Source organism: Anser cygnoides, chromosome 2 (genome assembly GCF_040182565.1).
Source record: "Anser cygnoides isolate HZ-2024a breed goose chromosome 2, Taihu_goose_T2T_genome, whole genome shotgun sequence".
In the NCBI taxonomy this organism is placed as follows: Eukaryota; Metazoa; Chordata; class Aves; order Anseriformes; family Anatidae; genus Anser; species Anser cygnoides.
This window is the reverse complement of record NC_089874.1, coordinates 141176973-141202880: the sequence shown is the minus strand read 5'-3', so window position 1 is coordinate 141202880 and position 25908 is coordinate 141176973. Positions and strand designations below refer to the sequence as shown.

General features: G+C 35.9%; 1 protein-coding gene across 4 annotated transcripts in view; it reads right to left on the bottom strand.

Moving 5' to 3' along the window:
- The window catches only part of VPS13B (vacuolar protein sorting 13 homolog B), a 481062-nt gene that overhangs the window by 105010 nt on the left and 350144 nt on the right, over window positions 1-25908 (bottom strand). For all 4 annotated transcript variants that reach the window (XM_048068672.2, XM_048068671.2, XM_048068670.2 and 1 more), the window contains 2 exons: window positions 17559-18261; window positions 8138-8275 (listed from right to left, as the gene is read on the bottom strand). In XM_048068672.2, coding sequence (XP_047924629.2) covers window positions 8138-8275; window positions 17559-18261 — 841 coding nt within the window. The remainder of the gene's footprint in view (window positions 1-8137; window positions 8276-17558; window positions 18262-25908) is intronic.

The window sequence follows — 25908 nt, the reverse complement described above, 5'->3', positions numbered from 1 at the left end:
GCTGGAAAAAAATTCCCAAGGTGCAAACTCCAACAATAACAGTATTTTTAGATGATGTTAAACACCTTGGGAAGCACACCACACAATGCTGCACATTCCTTACTAGTAGGAAAGCACAGGTTCCCACAATTCAAGCAACTCTTTCAATTGTCCAAAATTGCATCAGAATCCAGACAGGGCAAAAAGTAGCTCAAAGTCTCCTTTAACTCCTCAATTACATTGCAACAATTCTTTCCTTTCCCTACCAGTGACTGGCTACCGCAATTATACTCTGACGCTTTGGATTTAAGGCAAAATAGCAATGCTCGATTTTGCCAGATGTTACCTATTTCCAGCAAACAAATAATAATGGAATTACTGTGATTGTAAATACACTGTGTTCAAGTGACTTATTTATGTTTAAATCAAGCTGAACTAGATGATATCAAAACAATATATTTTTTTTTATTACAGATTACCAGTTGAGTGTAGAATTTGTATTTTTCTTTCTCGCTCTCAATTTCTTCACTACATCTCTTTAGATTACCAAGTAAATCCATGCCTGTCAATTATTAGTTTCTAATTACCCTTCACAACTTTCTGAACAGCTACTAGGAAACAGAATGATGAAATAACTATTGAGTTAAAAGGAGATTAGATAAATATAAATAAATTACACTTATTATATGCTCCCACCACACCAGGAGATGACTTAACAGTGAAAGGAAAAGAATCACATTGCAATAATGAAATCAGAGAGGGAATTCAGGTCCCAGAGGCGATTCTACGGAGTTTATGTTAATGTACACCTTGTGGGGGACCAAAAATCAACTGGAATAGTTTCCTGAAAACTGTTTCCAGCTATTTTCTCATTTAAAAAGTTCCAACTTCACTTGACCCATTAGTCATCATATTACTTACATTTATTATGTATTTTGAAATCTATTACAAAAAACCCAATGGATTCAATATGGCCTGTTTGAACAAAATCATAACATCTATAAAAGAAAACCTATAAGCAGCACTCTGAAATTTCTGTCTGAAACAATTTCTTTCTTTGTCATTTTATTACTTATAGCTTCAGATAAAAAAAAAATCAGGGTTACGAGTATTTTACCCTTGTTCTCTGTAACATTCAGATTTGTACCGTGAAGATAAAATTTTATTCTGTGAACTTGGGATAATGATATTACTCCAAAGGACTTTTTATTTGGTGAGCTAAGGATGAATAAGCAACACAAAAATAACAGAGCTCCCAGCAAGTTGCTTTAGGTCAGTAACAGCTCTTATTGAAGTCAGTGGGCTTATTCTAATATATGCCATAACCTAATGTGCACCAGGTTACTATTTCTATGACTAATAAACTACCATAGGATACTCGTAATCTGAAAAATCAGAAAGTAAACTTCATGAAAATTATTTATAGGTTCTATTTATAAGACTGGGGTCTTTTCACAGACTTTGAGAAATGTTGAACTATGAGAGAGTAAAATAAGGCATTTTCCAAGAATTTGTTAACTTCTCATACACCTCATTCTGCAATGGATCTTTCATTTCTCATAGCTAATATGGAAAAGGCCAGATCTTTCTCCCCTTGCTGGACACAGGTCTCTCTCTCCTTTACCCCAAGAAGGCTGTAAAATACAGAACATAAAAAATAGAACAAAATACTATTTGCTGTAATCTCAGGATGATTGAATTTCCTAGTTCTAAACAGGAGAGGAGCAGACGACAGGCATGAAACATTTTACCACCAGTAATATCCTTTCTCTGGAAGCCACCCATTCTGGTGTAAGAAGTCTAACAGAGGAAATCTGAGGAAGGAAGGTAAAGGTAGTATTGAGCCCTGATTCTGATTTGTAGTCAGGGTGGCCCTTCAGTAACAGGGAAATGGCTGAATTGCAAGAATTAAGTTTATAAAAATAAGGAAAGAGAGAGACATGTAAAAAAAAGACTAGTTGTACTGTTCTCAATTGTCCCTGGTTAGGCATCAAAAGAGAAACAAATTAAAAGAAATTGAAAAGCAAGAAGAATCCAAAAGAATTGTTTTTATCTTCTAATTCATCATTCCCAATTTGGATCAAGGAAAAAGAAAGAAGAAACTTGAGACAAGGCTTCAGAGGCCATCTGCAGTCCATCTTGTATTCTGCTTCTGTGAGACAGATGCCAATTAGTCTGGAAGAAACTGGTAGTCACCGCTCAGTATTTCTACCTACTGTAATTTTTATGCTGCAGCCCTGCAGAAGAAGCCCTCTAAGGCCAATATGGCAAACAGAAACCTTCAGGGAGCTTAATAAACTTGAGCCATCTGGGGTGCTCCCCTGCGGTACCAGCTACTACCACAACCTAGTATATCAATGATACTATGCGAAGGTGACGTTAACAGCTCTAACCATTGCCTGGGTTGGAGATCTCAGACAAGGCTCAGTGTGATATAGCTGTATTTTTTTTTAATTGTCACAATTGAACCGAAATAAATTGTTGTCGGACTAGAAGACCAAAGTTACCAGTGATAAAGGATGGAGGATTACTGCTTTTTATAGGTTGTTGACTGAAATGAAGCAACTGTGCAACTACCGAATAGATTACAGACGTGTCAAGGACTGTGTGGTGAGGCCAAAAGTTATACCATGGGCATTTGAAGGCACTACCATGATAAGAAAACCCTAACTAAGAGAAATATTAACTCTCTCAGGTAAGAGTCAGTCAAGTTGAAGCACAGTGAGAATAAATAAATTGTTCCAGGTGACTGACCATGTTTGCGGAAAAGAATCCATAAATGCTCGCTATTATCTGCTTTAGCTGCTGAATAATACAGTTATAGTAAGACATACATGAAGAAAAAAAATAGAGTTTAGAAATTTGAGCAAACGTTTGAAATAAGTTTTAAAGGAATGCCAATATACTGTAAAAGTTACCAAGAAAGTATTTTCAAACTTATCCACATGGCTAAGATGTCCAGTTTTTGTTTCAGTATTTGGGAACTTAAGAAACTAAATTTCATTTAAAATAAATATTGCAGACACTGCTGTTAGGAAGGTGCTTTGCTAATTTTACACATTATTACACTGATATTACAGAGAATAGATGTGTTAAAAACAAAGCAGTACCTACAGGCTGGTACACCTGTTTGGAATATTTCTGCTTGCTCTCTTAATCAAATAAATATCATTTCATGGCTATAGTGTCAGTGCTTTAAAAACTTGTTTGTAAAAGAGTAAAGGGAAAAAAAAACCTACTAGAAAGCTCAAAAGTTTTGCAAATGACCCAGAGTTAATTAGAAAAGTCTGCACCCTGGCTAGTTCCCCTTCTCACGTGTCAGCTCTCATTAAATCAAAAAATTCTCATTTCAAAGTTAACAAACACCATGGTTAACAAAACTGTTAAACTGGGATCAAGTGGGCACATTCCTAGGTTTATATATGATGTCATGCTAAGCAGCCCACAGCTGAACTTGCAAGTAGTATGAATGATTTTTCAATATATTAAGTATCTGATCTAATGCTAATTTTCTCTCTATAGGCTAACTGTGCTGGGAACAGGTGGCCCTGCTTTCAATTACGGAGGGCTAACATGCCAGTGTGAGGCCTGGATTAGTTCACCTTCTCACAGGGAATTTGCCTCGGTTGGGAATGGATTTATTATGGCTTCACACATGGAACGGGGCTCATGTCAGCTGAGGGCAGTGATACATCATATGATTCAAATTAACCTGCTGTGGACTGCTCCGCAGGGCTGATATTGTGTATTAAAATGACGACATTTTTAAAACAGCTTGAAAGAAACCAGGATTGCTGAAGTGCAATGGTTCCAATTTGTTCCAACTAATCTATCACCTGCTGGAGATATTATTCTAGTGGGTTTCTGGTAGCTGCTATTTTCCAGGTTTCTCCAAACCACTGACCTTGCTAATGGAGACAATTGTTGCCTTTGGAAACAGGGAAAAAAGCCAGGGAGAGCGCGAGGTGCAGCTTGGTTTGGTGCTCTCCGTGCCTATGGCGAGGCCTAGTGCTGTGCTCCTCCTCACTGCGTCCCCCCGCTGCCAGGGGTGTCTGGCAAGAGCAGCCCCCAACCCCACCACCGTTATTTTATCGTTCAGTGGGAAATGTCTTCATTTGCCCACATAGTCTGCTCCATAGAAATTATTTCCAAAGGCAGACATCAAGGATCTTAGTTATTTCACATCAAGCCTAACTTCTTCCCAAGAAAATGCTTGGGGAAGAGGACTTTGGCATGAACGTTTATATTTTGCGTGTATATGTGTTTTGTATGAAGCTGTACTTCACAAATTAATGAAATGTTTTACATCATTTACACACAGAAAGAATACGTCAAAAAGACAGCTTTTGCAGTTAAAGCGTAGTTAGATAAATTTTAAAAAGACTATTAAAACAAGATGGTCATAATTTTTCCCCACCTAATGAATAATACCTGATGCTGAAGCAATAAATAGTTCACTTACGTGTATTAGACAAGAATTAAATGTACAGTCAGTAACAGACTGAATATAAAAGAGAGAAGGTCATGTAAACTGATGTAAATGGAATTTAAAAAATTTTAAATAATTAGTTACTGTAGAAAGAGAAAGAATAGTACTTTAATACATCGTGGGGTTAGGGTTAAGGTCTGTTCCCACAGGCCTGATGATGAATGCTTATTTCTCCTAGGATCCTATTACCTTAAATCTGGAAGAAATATCATTTTTCTTTAGTTGCCAAAAATGTACAAAATAATCAACTCATGTGGCAAGAAGCGCATTAATGTATCCTGTTATTCTCATTTAATTAGTGGTTTCCAAGTTTAGCTACTTGCTGTAGTTTTTTGATCTCCAAGTTAATACAGACTGACAACCTGGTTTCCTGTGTGGTGAAAGTATACAATTTTTCTGTGGAACACTATCTACTTATCTACTTCAGCTGACAAACTATTTACAAGGAGTACAGTTTTCACCTAAGACAGCAAACACTGGGAACCATTTGCAGATTTTTCCTTTTAACTGCTTGTATAGTAGTTTGCATCATAAACCACAGCCATGTTTGACTGCTCTATCTGAAACTTAACTTCAGCACGCCAACAAAATTCTTCTTAAGAATTATGGCATTGCAATTGAACAGCTGAACTCTGAACACTTAAAATCTATAGAGAAAACTGTGCATTTATCACAACTGCTGCATCCAGATTTTTGTCTGTATATGCACAGCTTTTAAGAGTCTTCTGAAAAGCAGATCACCTGTGCCCAAACACTAGCATCTACTAGCACACGTTGCCTTCAAGTACATTAAAAAAATGAACTTATTGGATTTATGAAATGCACATATATAAATGAACATGAAAATACACAACATGTCCTTAGAAAATACTCATTAGTGGCTCCATTATTTGCCAGATGTTCACTAAAAAACCCCTAGGCCTTTGAGGCATGCAACATAAGCATATTTCATCAGTGTATTTATTTAATCAATTTAGGTATTTGTGATGGGAGACATCATAATTAAGGTTGTCTGCTGATCTTACAAACATTTTCCTGAGGTTCCTGTCCTTAATGAACACCTGCAGGCTTAGTTAGGACCTGGTGATGTAGATACCTTCTCCAGATCCATGCTCTGTAGGCCAAGCTACGTCACCCAAGAAGTTGTGGTTAGAGAACTTTTTCCCCCCCAAGTAGAGTTAGTAACAGTAGTCTGCTCAGGAGTTGTCAAGCTTTCATAACCCCTTTGAATGTGCTATTTTGATGCAACCGCATGTGGAAAGTGTCTTTCACTACTAACTCAACAAAACACCCATGGAATAGTTCTTGGTAAAGGTTAGCCTAGTTGAAGAGTATCTCATACTCGCCACAACTGAGATGAGAAAAATCTGCAGAGGAATGCAGAGCTGTTTTATTATATTACCCTGGTAAAATACTTTATTAAAATTCGGAGTAATTACTGTTGAGTCATGTTTAACGATAGTTCCAATTAGCAGCAAATAGATGATAAAAAGAATGCCTTTTGGCTAAGAAGAGATCCTGGATGAAAGTTCTGAGGTTTTATGTGCCTTGCAAGAATAAATAGACTGGATTTTATGATGAGTTAATTTATGTTTTTTTCAGTTCCCTATTTAGCCAAATACCATGGAGGGGAGAGATTTAACACTGATTCAGGATCTGACTGAATTGTTGAGAATGGGGTAGAAACTGAGACCACTCGTGAACATGTATTTTGCAAGCTTGTACCAACTTCCTTGTATGCTAGTTTAGTCAGAAAGCTGTCCTACTAACAGGACTGTGTCAGGGAAACACCTTCAGGCATTTAAAAAATTAAATATAAATGCTGGGCCAGGAAACTGCAATAAGAACCTTAAGAAACAGGGGAATGGAAAGACAAGGGATCTGGGAATGTGGGAACCTGCCAGAGATGTGGGAAGAGAGGACTAGTAAATCAAAAAATTGGAAAAACGAGGATAAAAGAAAACAAACCAGCAGCAGTGACCAAAATATTGTAGTGTCAAGAGAGAATACATTTTCCTTTTGGCTTTCCAATGGAACTCAAAAATCTTGACTCCCCACATTTCTCTGCTCTTATCAGGTATCTATAAAGCCCACTGATAGTGTCTCTTCCCCTCTTATGCTGATCATGCTTAGACTGAAAATCAACTATTACTATTATTAATCCTTTAGCTCAAATGGCAGTAAAACATGCAGTAGGTCTGAAGGTTCAAAATCCTATTAATGAAGCCAAACAGGGATCAATATAAGAAAAACTGCATTATCAGGTGGTTTTAAAATCTTGTCTTAAAAGAATGCCTTTAAGGCAGCACAGAAAATGAAAAAAAGTGGCAATGATGAGGTTGTGAACTTTATTCTTTCTTCAAGACTCTTGCCTGCCTGCATGTAAAAAATGGATTTTCAAGTTACCTAACGAAATATTCGTAATCAGCTGGTAAATATATATCACCTCTCATTCCCTGGTTGTTCAGTTTGGTAACCTGGGGGCTCATATGCAGAAATGGTAACTGTTTCACCCAAAGACAATAGGAACTGTGCTTCCAACACCTAAATACCTGTATTTTTAAGTAACTTGGACACAAAATTGTCAGTTTTAAATTGGCAACGTTAATGTAATGAAAAAAACCTTCACCTCTGTTACCTCCTGTGAAATGGCAAGGGCATACTACCCCATCACCCACAGGAGGGTTGTGCAAGTAAATGAATTTGTTTGTAGTGCTCAGATCCTAAAGCAGTAAGCAACACAGAGGAAATATGTAATTATTTTGTAGAGCTAGGTTCACATAATGTGTTAGACTGTATAAACGTGTGTACCGGGATTAATAGAAAAACCCAACACTGAAGAGTTGCTCACTAAATGACTGATAACAGCTCACTCTGTGTGCTGAGTAAAGAAAAGATATTTATGAAAAAAGTTACACAATTCAACAAACTACAGTAAGTACACACAAGAGAGACGAATTATGACGGCATAGGAAAATGTAGGTCTATTTTCTAACTTTCAATACAACCTTAATTATATTCTACATAGTACTGTAGCTATAAATACATAATTCACAACATAGATAATACATAACAGTTTAATTTGCAGGAGTCTGTGATTCTTCAGGAGTCAGACTACAAGTCACTTAAATCTTTTTAACTAAATTCTAATGAACTGTCATACTACACCACTTATATTCTGTATTAAAGAAACACAATATAAATATTATTTTCATGTTTGCAGTGTTAGCATTTTAGATTGTATGAATTTGTAGTGCCAGGTATCCAGATTCCAAAGAACCCAAGAGAAGGCAGATCATTAAATTTTCCAAAAACAACTTAAAAGTCAGCTTTTATAAACATACTTCAATAAATTTTAAAATCTCAGTTGTTCAAGAGCCAGAAGCAGGTTGTTTACATTTTATTGGAAATTTGCCAAACTCAGGCTTCTAGAGGGGTAAAACTTCTATAATGACCTTGAAAAGAAAATAAATAATCAGGCCTTAAACCTATGACTGACCTAGGACTGACCATTCCTCAACTGTGATCTCAATTCAGGGTAACGATGGGAGGAAAATTTCACGTTCATCAGCAAGGAATACATTTTTCTGATGATCTAATTGTGTGTATACATGTGCATATCTATAAATAGATTACGTTATGAAAATAGAGCTTAAAGTCAATGCTTACCTGGTCCATTAAGGAAGTCTTTAATTTGTACTGTGATAAGAGGAGGTGGAATACCACTTTTAGCATCTACTTCTCCTGCTACTGTTTGCAGCCAAATCTTGCAATAATCCAGAGCTTCTGGTAGAGTCTTTCCAGGATCTACAGGTGACAATGATCATATTCATTAACACTATTCCAGGAATATGATACATAACGAAATACTAAATACGAAATTCATTAAGTAAAACTGAGAAGTTTAAAATGTATACACAGTAGACAAAATTCTTAATACTTTTACACACATCATTTGTGCAGACATAGATAGTGCATGTGTTTAACAATGCATGCATACATATGCAAGAAAGCAAATCCAGTATCACACAAAATGAAGAAAAATTGCAAAAATACCAAGTGAAATATGAGTAAAAGATATTACCCATCACAAGACAACTTTTAATGGCACTTAAATTGATCTTTTGTTAGCAGTACTACTTAGAAGAGAAACAGTGATCAAAAATCACTTTCTAGACTGTATTTTCATTACCATGTAAGAAAACGGTAACAGCAACATAAAGTTTAAGAGATCAGAATGCTAACAGATCTCGAGGACAAAGCACGATGATATTGCAGTTATATCATTCTCTTCAGAGTTTCACTCACACAGCATGTTTAGCTTCTAAAAACAGTAGCTATTCTTGGATAGCATCTTGAATGGTATTCCTTTGATCGGTCCGTAATATCACACAAGTACATGAAAATTAATTTCCTCCAAGCGGTATTCCTTTCTTTATTTTCTGCATATCACAGATGGCAAAAACAGTGCTGTAGATAGGCTTTTTATTCTTTAGCAACTTGTGACCTTTGTTACAATAGTCCTGAATTCTGGTACTACACATTCTTAAATTCTAAATACTCCATCATTCTTTAGTATCAAGATTGCTACTTAAATTATCAAATATCTGCCTCACCCTTAAAGATTTAAGATTTTCTTGATTAAAGTTCATCTCTCCCATTTTCAGTCAATTAAAAATTGTTAGAATTGTTTTATTTAACTGAGTGTTACTGAATGGATTCCTTTCAAGAGCAGTATTTACATACCCACTATTATACTCAACATATGGTATCGTGGTATCACAGTCATATGTGGACTGGGTATATAAAGTCAGCTTTGGAATTTGTATTTCTTGACCTTATCATGTGATTCATATAAAACTTGGCACATATGAACCCTTATGTGATTTCAAAGAACCTACTGAAACCAATTGATCATGACTTTAGATCTATATGGAAAAGATCAAAAGTTAGCACATTCTTCTGTTTTTATTTGATCAATTTTCAGGCAATGACTTTACAGCAGTATTTGTACTGCATGGCATATACATTACAGCCTTTCCTTCCCTTTATTCCCACTATACATTTATAAAGTCAGCTCTCAACAGTTGTTTAAGAGCTGTCACTGCATACAACAGATTTGTATATTTTCCATGTGAATTTCTACATTTTTATGGTTTTCAGCCCTTTTCTTTAATTACACTAACCAGAATTGTATGGCATACTCTCTTTTCTGTAGTAACTGCTTTAGGGAATTTCTTTTTCCTGTGTCTGGATTTTGGCTAGCATACTGAAAATAATAATACAATTTTTTTTTTTTTACCACTGAGGTACACATTATTTTCAAAACATAGTTTTGTAGTTGTTCCGAGCAAGGATCTCAGACTTGGATCTATTTAGTTTTGTACTGGTAGCTCGTCATAAACAATATACTCATGTTTTTCAGAACATATAGCATTGTAAAAATTACATTGTGCAATGCACATCGCTAAATCACTTAAATTGATCTTTTTATTTTTTGTTCCTTCAGAAATACTAATGTAAACATTGAGGTTTGCTAATATGGAGTAAAATATTACAATATGCTATTACTTTGTCTCATTTCTGAACGATATTGTGCCATACTTTATATAACAACCTAGATCAACCACTAGAAATTAAGAAATTCCAGTAAATTTAGTCAAACATTGCTTTTTCAGAATATACTTACAGGTATTCCTACTATCCTAAGACATGTTTACTTTATAAAACAGCTAATAACCATTTCACAGTTGCAGTTGTTCAAAGATGAAAATTTCTTTAATGAAAGGAACTTACATAGCAGAAAATCCATGCATGACATAATACATTAGCTATACAAATACCAGCCTCAGGGCACTGTATTGCAGGGTTGCATGTATTGCAGCAAGTAAGCACAGAATCAAAAAAAAAATAATAAAAAAATAAAGGAGCCATTGGGCTCTTGGAAGATTATTTTGCTCTGTCATGTCTCCAAGGTGTGCAGCACCATCATCAACCCTTCAGTACCTGGGATGTATCAGGACTGGGACACATGAGCAGTGAGAAAGACCTCAGAATTTACACATTAGGGACACAATGCAAAGACACCTCAACACACAAAACTAGCCCAAGCCCAACAAAATATATTACTTTTAACCCAGCACTGGCCTTACAGAGTTCAAGGTTTTTTTTTCTTTTTTAATTTTTATTTATTTATTTATTTTTATTTCAGGTGGAACCATGCTATGATGAAACCGAGATCATTCTGGAAGCAGGACAGCTGCATTGTCACAGTTCAGCATCTGAGGTAATAATTCTGAAGGGCCATGCAAAGAATGAGTTTGAGTGTTTCCAAGCACATGGCATGGTTTATTTGGACCTGCATGACAGACTTGACTTTACATCCAAGTATATCAGGCATGGATCAATAAATAATTTTTTATACAATGAGAAGAAAGCTAAATTCCAGAGGTTTCAAAACTGTCTGTACAAGTGCTTATATTAAAAACTTGAAGAAAGCTCCATAGAGGAGCTGCTAAATGTATCTGGGTAGGACAATTTCATTTACATTGAAAGTCAAAAGAGTAAAATATGTGTATCTTGATTAAAAAAAATAAAAATCTTCTACGGCAGAAAACAGCATACGTGTTTTCGTAGGATTAAGGATCAGGAAAAGAATAGAACAATACAAACAAACAAATAAATTCCTATGCCACTGGGCAGAGGAATCACCAGAGAAGCAATAGAATGAAAAAAAAAAAAGAGAAAATTTAGGCTGAAAAGTAAGAAATTCCTGATGGGAAGAGCTATTAGGAAAAGGATTCTTCTCCCTCAAGGAAATGATGGAAATGTTCAAAATGTTTAAAAATACACTTGACAAAACACTATAAAATATACAATAGGGAACAATTATGCATCAGCAGGGAACTGGTCTGAATAATGTATTATAATAGGTCATTTCCATTTCCATTTTCTATGATTCTCCCAAAAATCAACACTTAAATTTGCAGTTATTTGTATAAAGAAAATGCTGGAGAAAACCCAAGGGATGCATATATAAGCAAAAGGAGAGGCTAGAATTACTCCGCAGCAAGCCAAGAGAGAGAAAAGAAAGGCATGAAAAGTTGAGAGCGGTGAAGACGGCCAGAAATTCTATCCTCCGCACGATGTGAAAAATTTGTCTGGGGCAGCAAAAGAGAAATGCTAGGACAACTATCACAGATCGACAACCAAGAGTGTAATTTAAAATCTGTAAGACTGAAAAGCTGCAAGACCTTGAATACTTCCACATTGTTTTCCTTTATTATAATTATTATTCAAATGAAAAAGATATATTTCTGGCTATTTTTGAATCCTCTGAACATTCAAAGCCACTTTTAGTCCTGGTAAGTTTCAGACCTCGTCTCCAAAATTCACAGTTTATGAAGTAACTTCCTAAATTCGACTTGGATTTGCAAGTTTTGATTGCAGTTACCTCCCCCTCATTCTCATGTTAATAGGAGACGACAAACCCAAACTTCTGAGGGGGGAAAGGAAAGGATGGAGGCAGGAGAAATTTCACATCTCGAAGATTTTCATTTTTCAAAACGTGTTTTTTGACCCTGTTTGTACCTGACAGCCAGGGCACCCTGGGGGAACAGCCCACGGCAGGCGTTAGCAGGGCGACCGGGCTACCGAGCAACTTGGCCCCTCCAGCTGGAACCTCACCCAGGCCGAATGAGATCTCCAACAGGCTTTTATTTCAATGGATGAATCATGGCTTGGTTTGCAGTCAATTTTGCAAGCCAGTACGATGCTGCAATCTTCTCTGCACTTCCAACTCCGAAGTGGGACGTTTGGTGTTATTTTAGAAATGGTTTCCATTGGAATTTAGTGAACTTAAATGGGAAAACATTTCTGTGAGTGTACTCACAAGTGCTGTGTCAGGAAGTTCCCAAATGAGCATTTACAGTAACCCAAGGCATGCACACCCCTAGGCCAGCTCATCTTTACTGCTGGGGGCTGCACACCCTTACATCCCTGGATGCGGATGCGCTGGACGATAAATATACTCAGAGGGGAGCAGGTGATACTCCAGCACAACTCCCTCAGTGCTGTGCTAAGTAACAGCTTTAAATCCTCTTTCTGCTTCGGAGGAAGCCCAAGCTGACAGAGAGGCAGTGAATGAGACTTCCTGCCAGATCCAGCCTGTGTTTCTCTCCATTCAGCCTGGGCTTTTTCATTAGATCAGAGGTTACATGTGGTCTTAGCTACTGCATCTGCTCTTCATGGACCCCCTGCCATCAAAGGCGTGGGTGTAAAAAAAAAATAAAATTAAAGGAAAAAAAAAAAAAGAGAATAATTTTGGATGGCCTCACAATGGCTATTTTTTTTGCAAATGCTTCATTGGAGGAAGTTGAAGAAATTCCATGCATAACACATTTATTTGGAAATTTCTCTCCTTTATAATGGCCAAGCAGCACAACCTCCTCTTTGAAAATAAACAAACAAACAAATAGAAAAAAGATTTTTCAAGAATGCCCAGAGCACAATGCTCAGGAAATGAGGCAATTTTGTATCTGGATTACATTACCTGAAACAAAGCAAATAAAAGTTTAAAAAAATATTTATAAAAGCAGCTTATGAGATTACATTAAAAACAATTGCACCCACTTTTATTTAAGTGGAAATGGCCAACGCTCTGTTAGCAAAAACTAACGGCTAGCAGATGCCATTTTTTTAAAACGTAGGATGAGCAATGAATAAAAAGGGTTGTTTTATAGTATCTTTTAGGCTACCTACAAAGGATCTTACAAGTCAACTCAGGGAACAGCTAGTCTTTTTAATAACATTTATTGAGGGCTTAATATTTATCCCATTAATACATTTACTTTGATTTGAAGTTCCTATACCTGGCACTAAGTACCATAACCATAATCAAGCTGTGCGAGTACAAAAATAATTTAAAACACAAATGAAGCAGCTTAGCACAACCATAATAAAACAGAGCTAACATTGTAACAACCTAGTAACTTTCCTCCTCCTCCAGACTGACTTGCCAGTGGACGTGCTTTGAGAGAAAGATTGAGGAAATTGAAAGCACAGCCACTAGTCTTTAGCTCTAAGGCAGGCAAATGCTCCCAGATACAGACACAGGCCTGCTGGAAATGTGTTACTGCTAACTGATAATTGACATGCTAATAGTACTTAACTTTTAAATATTCTATTTCCTCCAATTTTCTTCTTATGCACTTATTTCTTTCATCTTTCAGAGTAAGTAAAAAACAGCCCCAAACACAGCTAGTGAACAGAGGAACCAAGTTCTTTGGAAAAAGCTCAGTGTTTTAGCCACTGGGCAATACTCTCTCACACATAAAAGAGTGATAGCTTACTGTAAAAATCCTGAATTTTAAGCTCCATTAACTTGAAATCTTAAAAAAAAAATAAAATTCCTTATCCCAAATAAAATGTATGTGGCTTCATAAGAGTATTAGAATCTTCACATGTTCAAAGTAGTAAATTATCACAAATTTAATTTTGTCAGTTACCTACGGTTACCTATTATTTTCTTCAGACTTCATGCTGGTGCAGTTTTACAGGATATTTTCCCTATTTTATTCAAAGCTTTATAAAACAGACTCTCATCAAATACCTGTTAGAAATAGCTATAAGGTCCAGAATATTCTTTGTTGATTTACAGTTGAACAATGTAATACACTCATGGAAAAGGTAAGGGATAAAAGCCATAACTAGGTCTAAACTACGATCAGCTTTTCTTTACTCCCAAACTGTCTTGGGAGCTACCTTCCATGAAAAAGTAAGACCTTTGTTGTTTCATAATAGAATCTTGTATTGCTTCTGCCTTGCAAGATTTGAGAGAATTGGTTTAAAAATGTAGACTTTTTGCTGAAAAGCAATAAGGAATTATAGCACTGCATTTCGTAAGACCTGAAGCCATTGCAGTTGAACTAATAGCAGTTGTCTTCAGAATTACACAACAAAACTGATTCAAAACAATTTTCCAAATGTTTTAGAATATTCCTAAAATGTTCTTATGCGGCATATATGGTATATACACATGCACAGGATGATTTGAAATGTCACAGTTTTTATTAGCATGTTTTGGATCTAATCTACATAGTTCATATACAGTTAGCTACGTAAGCTTAACCGCATTAGTATAAGTAATGAGAAACCACCCCCACAGGAGTACCAATAAAACTTCATAACAAATGACATATATTTTTTCTTCTGCCCGGAGGAGTCTTAATTTCATCAGGTTGTGATGAAATTTGCCATGTTATATCTGTTGCTGTGCTGTTGCCCATCTCCATCCTGTGGTGTCATGCACACAATGTTTTCATCAGGCTTAGTCCCACTGTTAAAGATGTTTTTCAAGGGGGAATATGCTCCGTTGGTAACCTAGTTTAAATATATCCTTCATATTTAGCTTGTGGCCTTCTCCCCATTGTACCTTAGATAATGGAGAATTAGTTGGCATGCTGACACACAGACACAAGAAGGGAAGTCTTTTAGAATTTAACTGGAAATATTCTTTAGCAACTTTCCCTGTAAATTAAACATCATTTCTACCCTCTTTCCACCTTCCAGTCCTTAACATACAGAGAAAAAAACCAAAACAATACATAGCTATTGTACAGACGGAGAGAATCCAACTTATTTTTTTCAAATGAACTTTATATCATTCTTCATTTGGACGATACATCTCTTTCAGATAAAGCTGTCAGCAAATAATCACAATGTCATGAAAAACTGGAGTGATTGATGAAATTGACTGCAGCAACATAGAAAATGCAGTGCAACATTCCTGATGTTGTATTATATGCTATGTAATATATATAGTGTGTGTATATAGATATATACACATATACACACATACATATAAAAAAATAGTTAATTGCAGTTTTGCCTCAAATATGAGTGCTAGAAATTAAAAATACAAGTTTCCAAAGCTACATGTTACCACAATGGTATGACAACATTAATCTTGAATGGTGCAATCACAAGCACAGCAGGTCTTCCTAAACAAGAGGCAATAAAAACTTTATACTGCCTATTTTGTTGTGCAAATTAGCATATGACTTAAAGTGTTTAAGTGTGGATTAGTTTTATTAACTTACTAATACATTTAGGGTGGTGTTTTCAGGCACTAGAACTTTGGCACCCACCTCTCAAACTCTATTAAAAAAAGGCATAATGCTTTGGCAGAAAGCACAGGATTCTGCCTGATACACGAGTTAAGTATTTATTACTGCCCACAAAAGCAGCAGGATGAGACCAGAACTTCTGCGTTCACATCATGTCTGACTCCCACCTCCACACTGTTTCACCTTTGCCCGACACAAAAACAAAAAGCCAAAGAAAAGGATGAGTCCCATGTAGGACTAATCTCTGGTTCTCCAAGACCTTTCCAGCTCTCTAGATGGTGAGCTAGGAGCTCTCAGACCGTGTGTTCCTATCATCTTTTCTACTCACACTTCTTGCCATGCTTCTGTGCTCTCTGATCCACCTTTATTTTGTAGGAAGACTTTATTGCTTTATAGCTCCCATAGGTACAAAGGTAGCAAAAGGCTTTGGAAGTTAACAGTAGCTGCAGAATGGAGAGAACTTTGCCCAGTTTATTGGTAATGCAATAGCAGCTTGTACAAGGACACATCTGAGTGTCTCAGACATGAAAATGAAGTTGTAACTTCATGAAGTTGTGATCTTAAACTTACAACTACTCCCACTGCCCTTCAAGCTTTGCTTTGTTAATGGATTTGTTAATTCTTTTCATATTAATTATTACAATGATAATCTTTTATATGGTATTTAACAAATAAAGATGGGAATCTGAAGTAAATCAAACTCATGACACATCTATGTTTCTCTCAAGACAGGATAGCAAAAACAAAGGAAGATGAAAATGGAGGACTGATAAAAGACGCATTCTCTGCCATGTTTTCTCATCTCTATTTTAAGTTTTTTCTCTCCAGCTCTCTATTCTTCCTCACTGTTTAATCACTTTATAAGTTCCACTATCACTCAGACTTCTGGAAGAAGTTAAGATTTATCAAAAATAGCATTTATTAGTCTTTAATGGCATCTATTAGTCCAAACACATGGCTTTAATCCCAATTTTCAGAAGATACAATCTATACAATCTCATTCAGTAGAGATTCAGTATAGCTGCATAAAAAAGATATTATACTTTTTGTAACTAGTGTGCTGTATGAAATCTGGCATGAAAAAACTAGCAATGTTTTTTATCTACAACTCTCATTCAGTGAATAAGTTAAAAAAGAACAACAAACAAACAAACCCGTCTCTAGCTATTTTTTCATCAAATTCCTGCATCCTCAGGTACACTTCTTTTTTTTTTTTTTTTTTTTTTTCATAACAGTCTGTAGTGTAATGATGCATCTCATTAAATTCTTATACTAAGTACTGGCTGTCAGAGAAATGAATTGCAACCATTCGATTTCTCTCTTCATCAGTACACATAAGACAGACAAAGAATTTTTCTAAATTTTTCCACTAAGCAGTTATTCTGTTCTTTCTTACTATAAACTTTGCATATGACATGAAAAAAGAAGTAAATTCATTAAAAACCTATATCTCAGCTGAATGAAAACTTAAAATAAATGACATCATTAGATGCCTTGGAAGATCACTATATTTTTCTTATAGATTATGATCAAAACACCAGGTGCTTCTAAAATGTTTTTCTTTAAATTTTACCAGTATTTTAATTTGGGGAAATATTGTGATACTCAGCCTCACGAAATGCTTTTTTGTATGAAATCTGCTTGACTTACAACTATTCTGTAGAAAACACTGAGAAGTTGAAGTAATGGAACAGTCCCTATGACAATCTGGTGTTGAGAAAGTAATATTGAGGAACAGGATGAAATGGTTGCTGAAAGGTTCAATCTTAATTAATTTCAAACGTTTTTCACACTCGACTGATTTAGCTGTGGTGTATAATCCTTAAAAAATGAATATTTACCGATTGATTTCTAAAGATGTCCTAGAAGTCCACCAGTTGTTTTCTCTTCCACCACCCCAGTAGCTTTAAGAAGTGTAATTATTTTGACATTTATACCCAGGAATGAATGTTGAATGATCTTACCTGTACACTTGTAGTCTGAGGCTACTCCCTTAAGACCAGCATCAAACACTGATATTTCTACCTTCTGCTTTCTGTGGTGGCAGCTGAGGAGCACAGAGGGCTGTGATACAACAAGGTAGAGAAATGGTTGCAGCTCTATGTCACCAGTTCCCCTGCGACCGGGCTGCCGAACAATAGTTATACCCAGGGCTTGTCGAGCAGATGACCTTGTGGAAGCATGCAGACTTTCCAGAGACAAAAGACCAGTTTTTCTTCCCGTAGACGGGGGAACATTGCTGCTCAAAAGATCATCTGCTGTGACGGAGGAAATGCATGGCTGACTGGGCTTCTTGGTATCATGGCTGCTACCTGAGCCTGCTTCTGGAAGGTTCAAGGAGCTTTTGCTTATTTTCTCACCATCTTTCTGCTCTTGTGGTGATTTTGGTTTAGGTAAGGCAGTGCATGAGTAAGTCATCAGGGAGATCCGACTTGCTGTAACAAAAATGTCAAAAGGGATGAAATTGAGATTCTTCACAATGGAAGACTGGTGGGAAGGACGGGCAATGCGGTGCTGGCTGGTGCCACTGTGCTGCTCGATCTGAACGATTCTGATCTTAACGCTGTCACTGCCAATTCCACTGTCCTGTGCTCCACTGTAACGTGAAGAAGTCTCAACTGTTCCCCCATCACACACGTCCATTTTTTTCTGCTCTTGTTTGGAAACCTGCAAAGGAAAATATTATATTAGCTTATTATATCCATATCCCAACTGTTTCCATTTCAGTGGCAGCAAACAATCACTCTATAAACATGATGTCAAAAAAGAGAATTATAAAAAAATATCTGCCAAGTTAACTTTAACAGAGTAATCACTCATGAAAACACAGCAGGTGTCTGTTCCAATGAAATGATGACTCACAACAGATGAAGTGCCAAAAGAACATGTGAAGGAAAAAAATAAAGATTTCTAGGCTTACAATTCATTTTTTAAATGGTTCCTTATATGGTAAAGATTCTACAAGAAATATATAGATTAATATGAAACCATATCTCTATAAAAGAATCCATCGTAAATAAAAAGCCTAGTCATAACTATTCTCTAGTTTTGAGCACTGATGCTCAAGAAGTTCTCTTTGGCACTAAAATATTTTACTGTGGTAACACGAAGGAGATAGCAATATTAATCTACTGCAAAATCACGAAAAGATTAAATAGAAATTGTAAGCTGAAAAGTGTAAATATTATGTTGCAGAACTAATATTTTTCTTAGAGTAATGGAAATGACAGCTAACTTACATAAAACACCAAAGTTGAAGGAAACATCACACAATATCTACACACTGCCCCTGTGATGGGGTATGAGTTCTTAAGCTTACCAAGGCTCACCGAGCGTAATCTTGGCTGTGACATCCACAGGGTTTCAGGTGAGAAATCATTGTATATAGAAATATTTCAAAAATAAAACATACACCACTGAATAAACACTTAAAATAACTTCTATTGTAGAAAATAAAACAATGAAACAAAATTTATTTGCAAGGCTTACTATCCAGGAACAGGATACATTTGTAAATACTGCCACTGAAACAAGTAGAAATCCTACAAAGAACCTGAGGACAAGGGGAGCACATATGCAAAAATATTTGGAAAGAAAAAAATTGCATAAATTCAATAATAATAATAACAGTAATGATGATGGAAGACCAACTCCTGTGATTCACATGACTTTAGAGACATGCATTACCATGGGTTGCTTCCACAGAATTACTAGCACTTCTATCTGTGCTGCCCAGAAGAAGTGTTTCTGCTCCACTTAGCAGAAGCGTTACCATAAGAAATGCCCTACTCAATCAGACACATGATCCATCCAGGACAGCATGCTGTTTCTGACAGTGCTAGGAGGAGACCCTATTGAGAGAGACGGGATGCTGGCCACTTACTGCAATTTGTTCCCCTTCTACTCCCTAAGCATCCATAGCTGCTGCGTTCGGGATGCTGGTGGGTACACATGCCTGTGTAGTCCTTTTAGTGACACTTTCTAGACTTCTTGTCATGATTCCTCCACTTCGTTTTTGAATATGCTGACACCGTCTGGCCTCCACAAGCAAATTTCAAAATCTGTATTCAGTTTAAACTAATCTCCTGCTAGTTCTACTGCATGTCCCCAGTTTTTTGTAGTGTAGGATTTGAACAACTGTTTCACGGTCAGCTTTGTCAGCACCGTTATGACTTTGTAAACCTTGATCATATTCCTCCCTCAACCTTCTCCTCTCAGGACAGTAGGGCCCCAGCTTTTTGGGTATCTCTTCACAAAGCAACTGCTCCAGCACATTTAGTTTTTGTTTCCTCTCTCTGACTTATCTAACTCCACTATGCACTTCTCGAGTACTCTACACAGCATTCAAGAAATAGGACTACTACAGTTTTATAAAGCAGCAAAATGATGTCTTGTGTCTTGCTCTCAATCTCCAAACTGATTATGTCCAGTATTTTTTTTTTTGGCTGCCACTGCACACTGACTCAATGATATCATTTATTTTTTTCCAGGACCTACTTCAACAGTTTCTTTTTGTCTTTTCCACTCTAACGAATCTTTGAAAAGGGGGATATAAAATAGGGCAAAACATACCTTAACTTCCATTTGAAAACTGTAAGCGTGAATTAAAAGAACTTACAAAATTTATCAGCAACTACAGAAATGAAGGGCAGTGATTACCGAATTTCTTCAAACTTCAGTCTTTATACAGCAGTATATGTAGATTCTACATTTACTTTAGAAATTAGGTGGTGGTGGTAGTTAAAGAAAAGCTGCTTTTCTAAAGGTTCCTTTACATTGCGCTTTCTGAAACAAAGGGAATAAACCCTCCCCCTCTTTCTTTAAAGGCATGGCCATACTAAAGAAAAGTATTACAAAGGAAATCCTGAAACAGAACCATTAACTAGCTGAGATTTTCTTTGAAAAGTTTTTTGCCAGCTCTGGTTACAGTCTTTTCATATTCACTCACGTACATATTTTTCAAATAACCAATAAACTTCCTTGTGGCTGATTTCTATGACAGACTCATATCACTGACTTGTAAAAGTGATACCAGTTTTAAGGCAGCCTCTGTAAAAATAACTGGAAACCATTCTAATGAATTACCACATTATAAGCCAAGAAACTGTGACCTCTCCTGATATCCTAGCAAGGTTAGACTATTTACACCTCAGCCTCTCTGTTTGGTAAACCATGAAGTGCTTTGGCCGTATCTTGTACTGATGGTACTTTCAAAATGGCATAGATGGTTTTACTGTTCATGCATTCAGGGCAAGCAAAAGGCAGAAGGGATGGAGCTGTGGAATGCTCTTGCCATATCATTTCATAGAAATACTGCCTGAAATGAAGTAGACAGCATATGCTGTTAAACACAGAAGTTCTTAATTACTCCAAAGCCTTCCATTCAGCACTATGAAAAAAATCTTTTTAGAGAGTACAGTTCTGCAGAGAAATACACTCTTCTGGCATCACATGGTATTCTCTTGTTTTCCTCTATGCAGGAGTAATTTCTACAGATACCTGACATATAAGTTATACCTGACTTCGCCAGAGGCATTGCAAATAGAATATCAGCCACCAAGTGGTAATCTTCCACAGAGAAAAACATTGCATGTGTATGACTGAGTGAAGGGAGAAAGCATCCTACTTCTGTTTTCTGAATGGATCATCTAATCTCGCACCTAAGTATATTTGACTTAAACCCTAGTTCTTTTCTTCTGCCTTGTTTTATAACTAAGCATCTATTAAATGTGCTCCTCTGTGTGAAGCACCTCAAGGAAGGTAGAAAACCAGCTCTACCCCCATCCCCATTCAGACCTTGGTTTCTCTGACTACTCTCAGTCTACTGCAAGGGTGCTAATTGGTCCCAACTGCTGAGTTTCCTGTTCCGTGGACATTCAACTAAAAGAATTATTGAGACCCCCAAATCAATTCACACAGGTCACTGAACAGCAGTCAGATGGTAACTTCTGCTTAGTACTAAGTAGCATGCAATACGAACCAGTGCCCAAAAGGTAAAAAGCACCATATCCTATTGCAATTTTCCATGCCATCCAGCCCAACAATTAAACTTTGACTTACGTATTCTCTTACCATACATACTATAAAGGTTGGAACAAGTGAGGAATGATTTGCTAGACAGCTTTTTAATAATATTACCAAGTACGAAACAAAGGTGCAGAAGTACCACTGGAACTGTTTGCATCAATTTCTGCTCAGTAAGCATTAAGCCTTCTCCCAAGTTTCACAGTTAACCTGAAAGTATGCCTAATAATAAACCTGGGCATCATTTAGGTATTCCTCTAATGGGATAGGAGACGAGAGGGAATGACTCTCAGGGTAACTCCTCCAAAAAGATTTTTTGCTTTATTATGGAATAAATGGGCCAATACTTTAAAGACGTCAAGAAAAGCAATATCAGCTTGCTGTTAGCAAATGTAATGGTAACATTTATCATTGGGCTGTATTATATCAATTCTCTTACTCTTTACATAACCCATTTAAAATGAACAATAAAAGTTTTCTTTAATTAGCTACTGGTGTGCATTAACATGATCATGATTAAACCATAAAAACCAACTGTACATTACTCTGGTCCCCTATCCCATGTGTTTTAAATTATTTTAGTTGAAAATGTACTTTGAGTCCCTTTTAAAAGTTCGACCTTCTGCTTTCAGAGAATTAAATGCATATTACTGTAGTGGAGAAGATAATGTTTCAGACCTCCAGGCATATATTAAACACACTGGCAGCACATTAGACAAAATGCTTTACTTATTAGATACTTCCTATTCTAAACAGTGTCATCAAAGGCTAAAAACAAAATCCATATAAAAGCTGCACAATGCTTCCACACAGAACCTGTGCCAAAATCCCTGTACTTTCCAACTAATGAGGAAAGGATGTGTACTCTTAACATATGAATGTAAGATTTTCCAAGCATTCACTTTAGGAAACAGGACTATTGATTCCACATGGCTTATGTTAAATGAAACTGTATTGGTAAAATAACCTTTAAGATATTTGGCATGATAACTGTAATTAAACAGTATTCAAAGGAGTAAAACAAAAGGGAATTTGGTTCCACAATGGCTAATTAAAATAAAATGAAAAAACACAGCATGTCATCTATCAAGATAAATTGTTATTGTTTAAGAACTATTTAAATACTGTTAAAATATACTTTTAGATAAAATCTGAAAGGACTGGAAAAATATTTGTGGCTTAAAAATGGATAGTTTGGCGAAGAAAAAAGTATAGGACGCTGAAATTTTATGCTGAGATAATAGCTTTAAAGCTTTGAGCATAACCAGATGGTACTTAAATCAGAGGAATTCTACAGTTTCACTGTCAGAATGAGTTGCAATATGGAAAGGTTTTCAATAGCTAGAAAAAACATGTCAAGATGATAGTTTACTTAGATCACTTCAGTGCATTTTCTCGTCTTTTCACAGTTATATATCCTATCAATACTAGACACCGTAGGAAAGGTGTTGAAAGCTACACTAGTAGCTAGGGAACTGCGGCTAATTCTTCCTTTTCATGTGTTGAGATAGGTAACTTTACTAGCTTAACCCCTTGAGTTCAATAGGGCATATGACATATATATCTATCTAGTGAGAGAGTGTGGAAATAGCATGTCCTGTAGAACACACACTGAGAAGCACATCTTAAAATCTATGGTAAATAAACAGATTTGCTTAACAAAATTGGCGAGCAGTCCCATCTGAGGTCAGTGCAACCTTAGCCAGGTAATCCTTATTTATTTTCTATTTCTGATGGAAGTCTTCAGACAGTAGAGACATTTCTTGAAAGTTTCAATCCAATTTAGACCAATAATTGACACATTTTCCAAATCAGAAAACGGTGTTTTACAATTGACATTTTTCATTATATTTTCACTTTCTTAATCTCTCTGGAGTTTTCAACAATAACAAACGTAAACACATGCAGTTTCACTGTAAACCTTTCTACCAGTTTTATTTTCTTTTACTGGTACTTTACTGCACTTTACAAACTAATTCTCTAATTAATGGATCAAACGTAAGCAATATAATCTTTGGAAGTGCAACTGCTCTAGATCAAAACAATCTACATCTGCATAATTTTTCCAGCTTCTCATATTAATTATGGTTATATAATGGTACTATTGAAGTAAAATTTCCAGCCTTCAGCATAGCCATTCCTTAACTCTGATCAAAAGCCTTCAGCCAATCATGAGATCATTCTTCACATTACATAAATTATGGAAAGAGTCACAAGTGTGAAACCACAGAATCAAAGTGCCAATCACATCTGGTACATCACCGTGACATGTGACCTAGTTTTATTTCTCTTGCTAAAAAGTAGCAGTATTTTCATGGAAATAAAAATCCTGCCTACCACACAAACTGAGCTAGAGAAAAATGAACACGTTCCTTTTTTTTTTTTTTTTTTTTTTTCTGTTGTGCTTAAACTGGAATTATGAAGAAAACACTGTGTATTTTCCTTCTGGATTTATTCTACATTCTTCATCTACTTCATCAAAGATTCTCCAACAGCATATGAATTTATTTGATGTACCATTGTTTTCTATAGATCTATTTTCGTTTTCTTTGTTAACTTGTTTACCACTTTGTTCTACTGAACAATTTTGTTTTGATTTGAATATGAATTGTATGAATGACTATAATTCTGACCACTATCAAAGTTAGTTTTTAAACTGACATATTAATCTCACATGGAAAATATAATGAAACACACACACAAAAACATTTTGGACTACTAAATTACTTTTTCTGGTCTAATAAAGTTGCTCTTAAGTTTTAAATTAAAACTTCAGTCCTGCAGTTTAATATAGACAACTTGCTTGTACTTGTATCAATGTGACGATGCAGAAAGAGTTCTGTATCCCAAACTTTCCTACAAAAAGGCAACTAATAAATGAAGTCAAAATGATGCAACTAAAATATCAGAAATTTTTAAAGTAGCTTATTTCATATAAAAGTCAAATTGTTTTTTCACTAAATAATTTTCTTTTTAATCAGAATTTGCTGTAAAATAAATGATGTGAATTTTAAGTGTAATGCTGTTTATGGTCTCACAGGCCTAAAGAACTCCTCCTGACAGGAATTTTCAATTTTAGTTTTCATAATACTGCACGAATTATGTGAAAGATGTGACGGCTAGGAACAATACAACACAGCTTCTTTGTGTAATGTTTTTCCAGCTCTTCAAAACTAGAGTAAGAGGCTACATTCTGTTAAACACTGATCCAAATATTCATAAATCAAAGCTGTGCTGAATGTTCCAGTTGTAACATGGTTATATGCAAATGCTGAATCCTTTCTAACTCCAACAGAATTACTTTTTAAAATCTTAATACAAACAGTATGCTTATTATGCTATACTATTAAAGGCCAGTAAGAAATTTGTGTTCATTTTTTTTTTTGCAGGCACACTTTCAAATTGAAAAGACCAGGCTGAAATCTGCCAGAATTCTTTGTCAAACAGTAATTTTTCCTTAATATTTTTAATAAAAGTATTGGGTTTTGTGTTATTTTTGAAAACTTAATTTCATAATTTTTAAGTTCATATCTTTGCCTTTACATGAAAAACATCTGGAATAAAATGAATATACATATCTACTTTATACACGATCAGTGTTTGTTCATTTTTGCACATGCTTTTTCTGGTTAAGGCCAAGAAACAATATTTTTCATGGGAGTCTGCTTGCATAGCTCTTGTACAAGTTTAAAAAAAAAGTAGTTGAAATTTCAGCTTGAGTTTGTATGACATTCTCTAGCATTTCAGTATTAAATTTTCAATATAACGATGTAATTGTACCAGTCACAGCTTTAGATCACATTTTCACATGCAGAAAGATCACTGAACTAAATTGTGCTTTAGGATTGATCTGATCTTATAAAAAGAACTTTGTCTCACCAAGCTAATTGAAAATGTCATAAAGCTGAATTAACTCACATTCACTGGTGTACCAAAGTACATTATAATAACAACAACATAACAAACAACCACTAACAAACACCCAAAGATGTGCAATTTTAAGTAATTAAGGCTGTACCTTCACAACAGAGAAAGATTGCTCTCAAACACTAGAAGAAGACCAGTTACTCAAATCAGAGGCCAATACGGCTGCATAAACAGGTTTTCCATCAGAATTGGCACATCACAGCCTGTGGTGGGATTGTTTTAAGTGGTGTTGTCACTGACCAGTCCTGGGAAATCGCAGTGCAACTGGGTGGGATTAGGTGCAAAAAATTCAGGGTCCTACACACTGATGTTTTCTTGACCAGGTGTTCTATTATGGGTTAAAAACTTTCTCACGTGATGAGG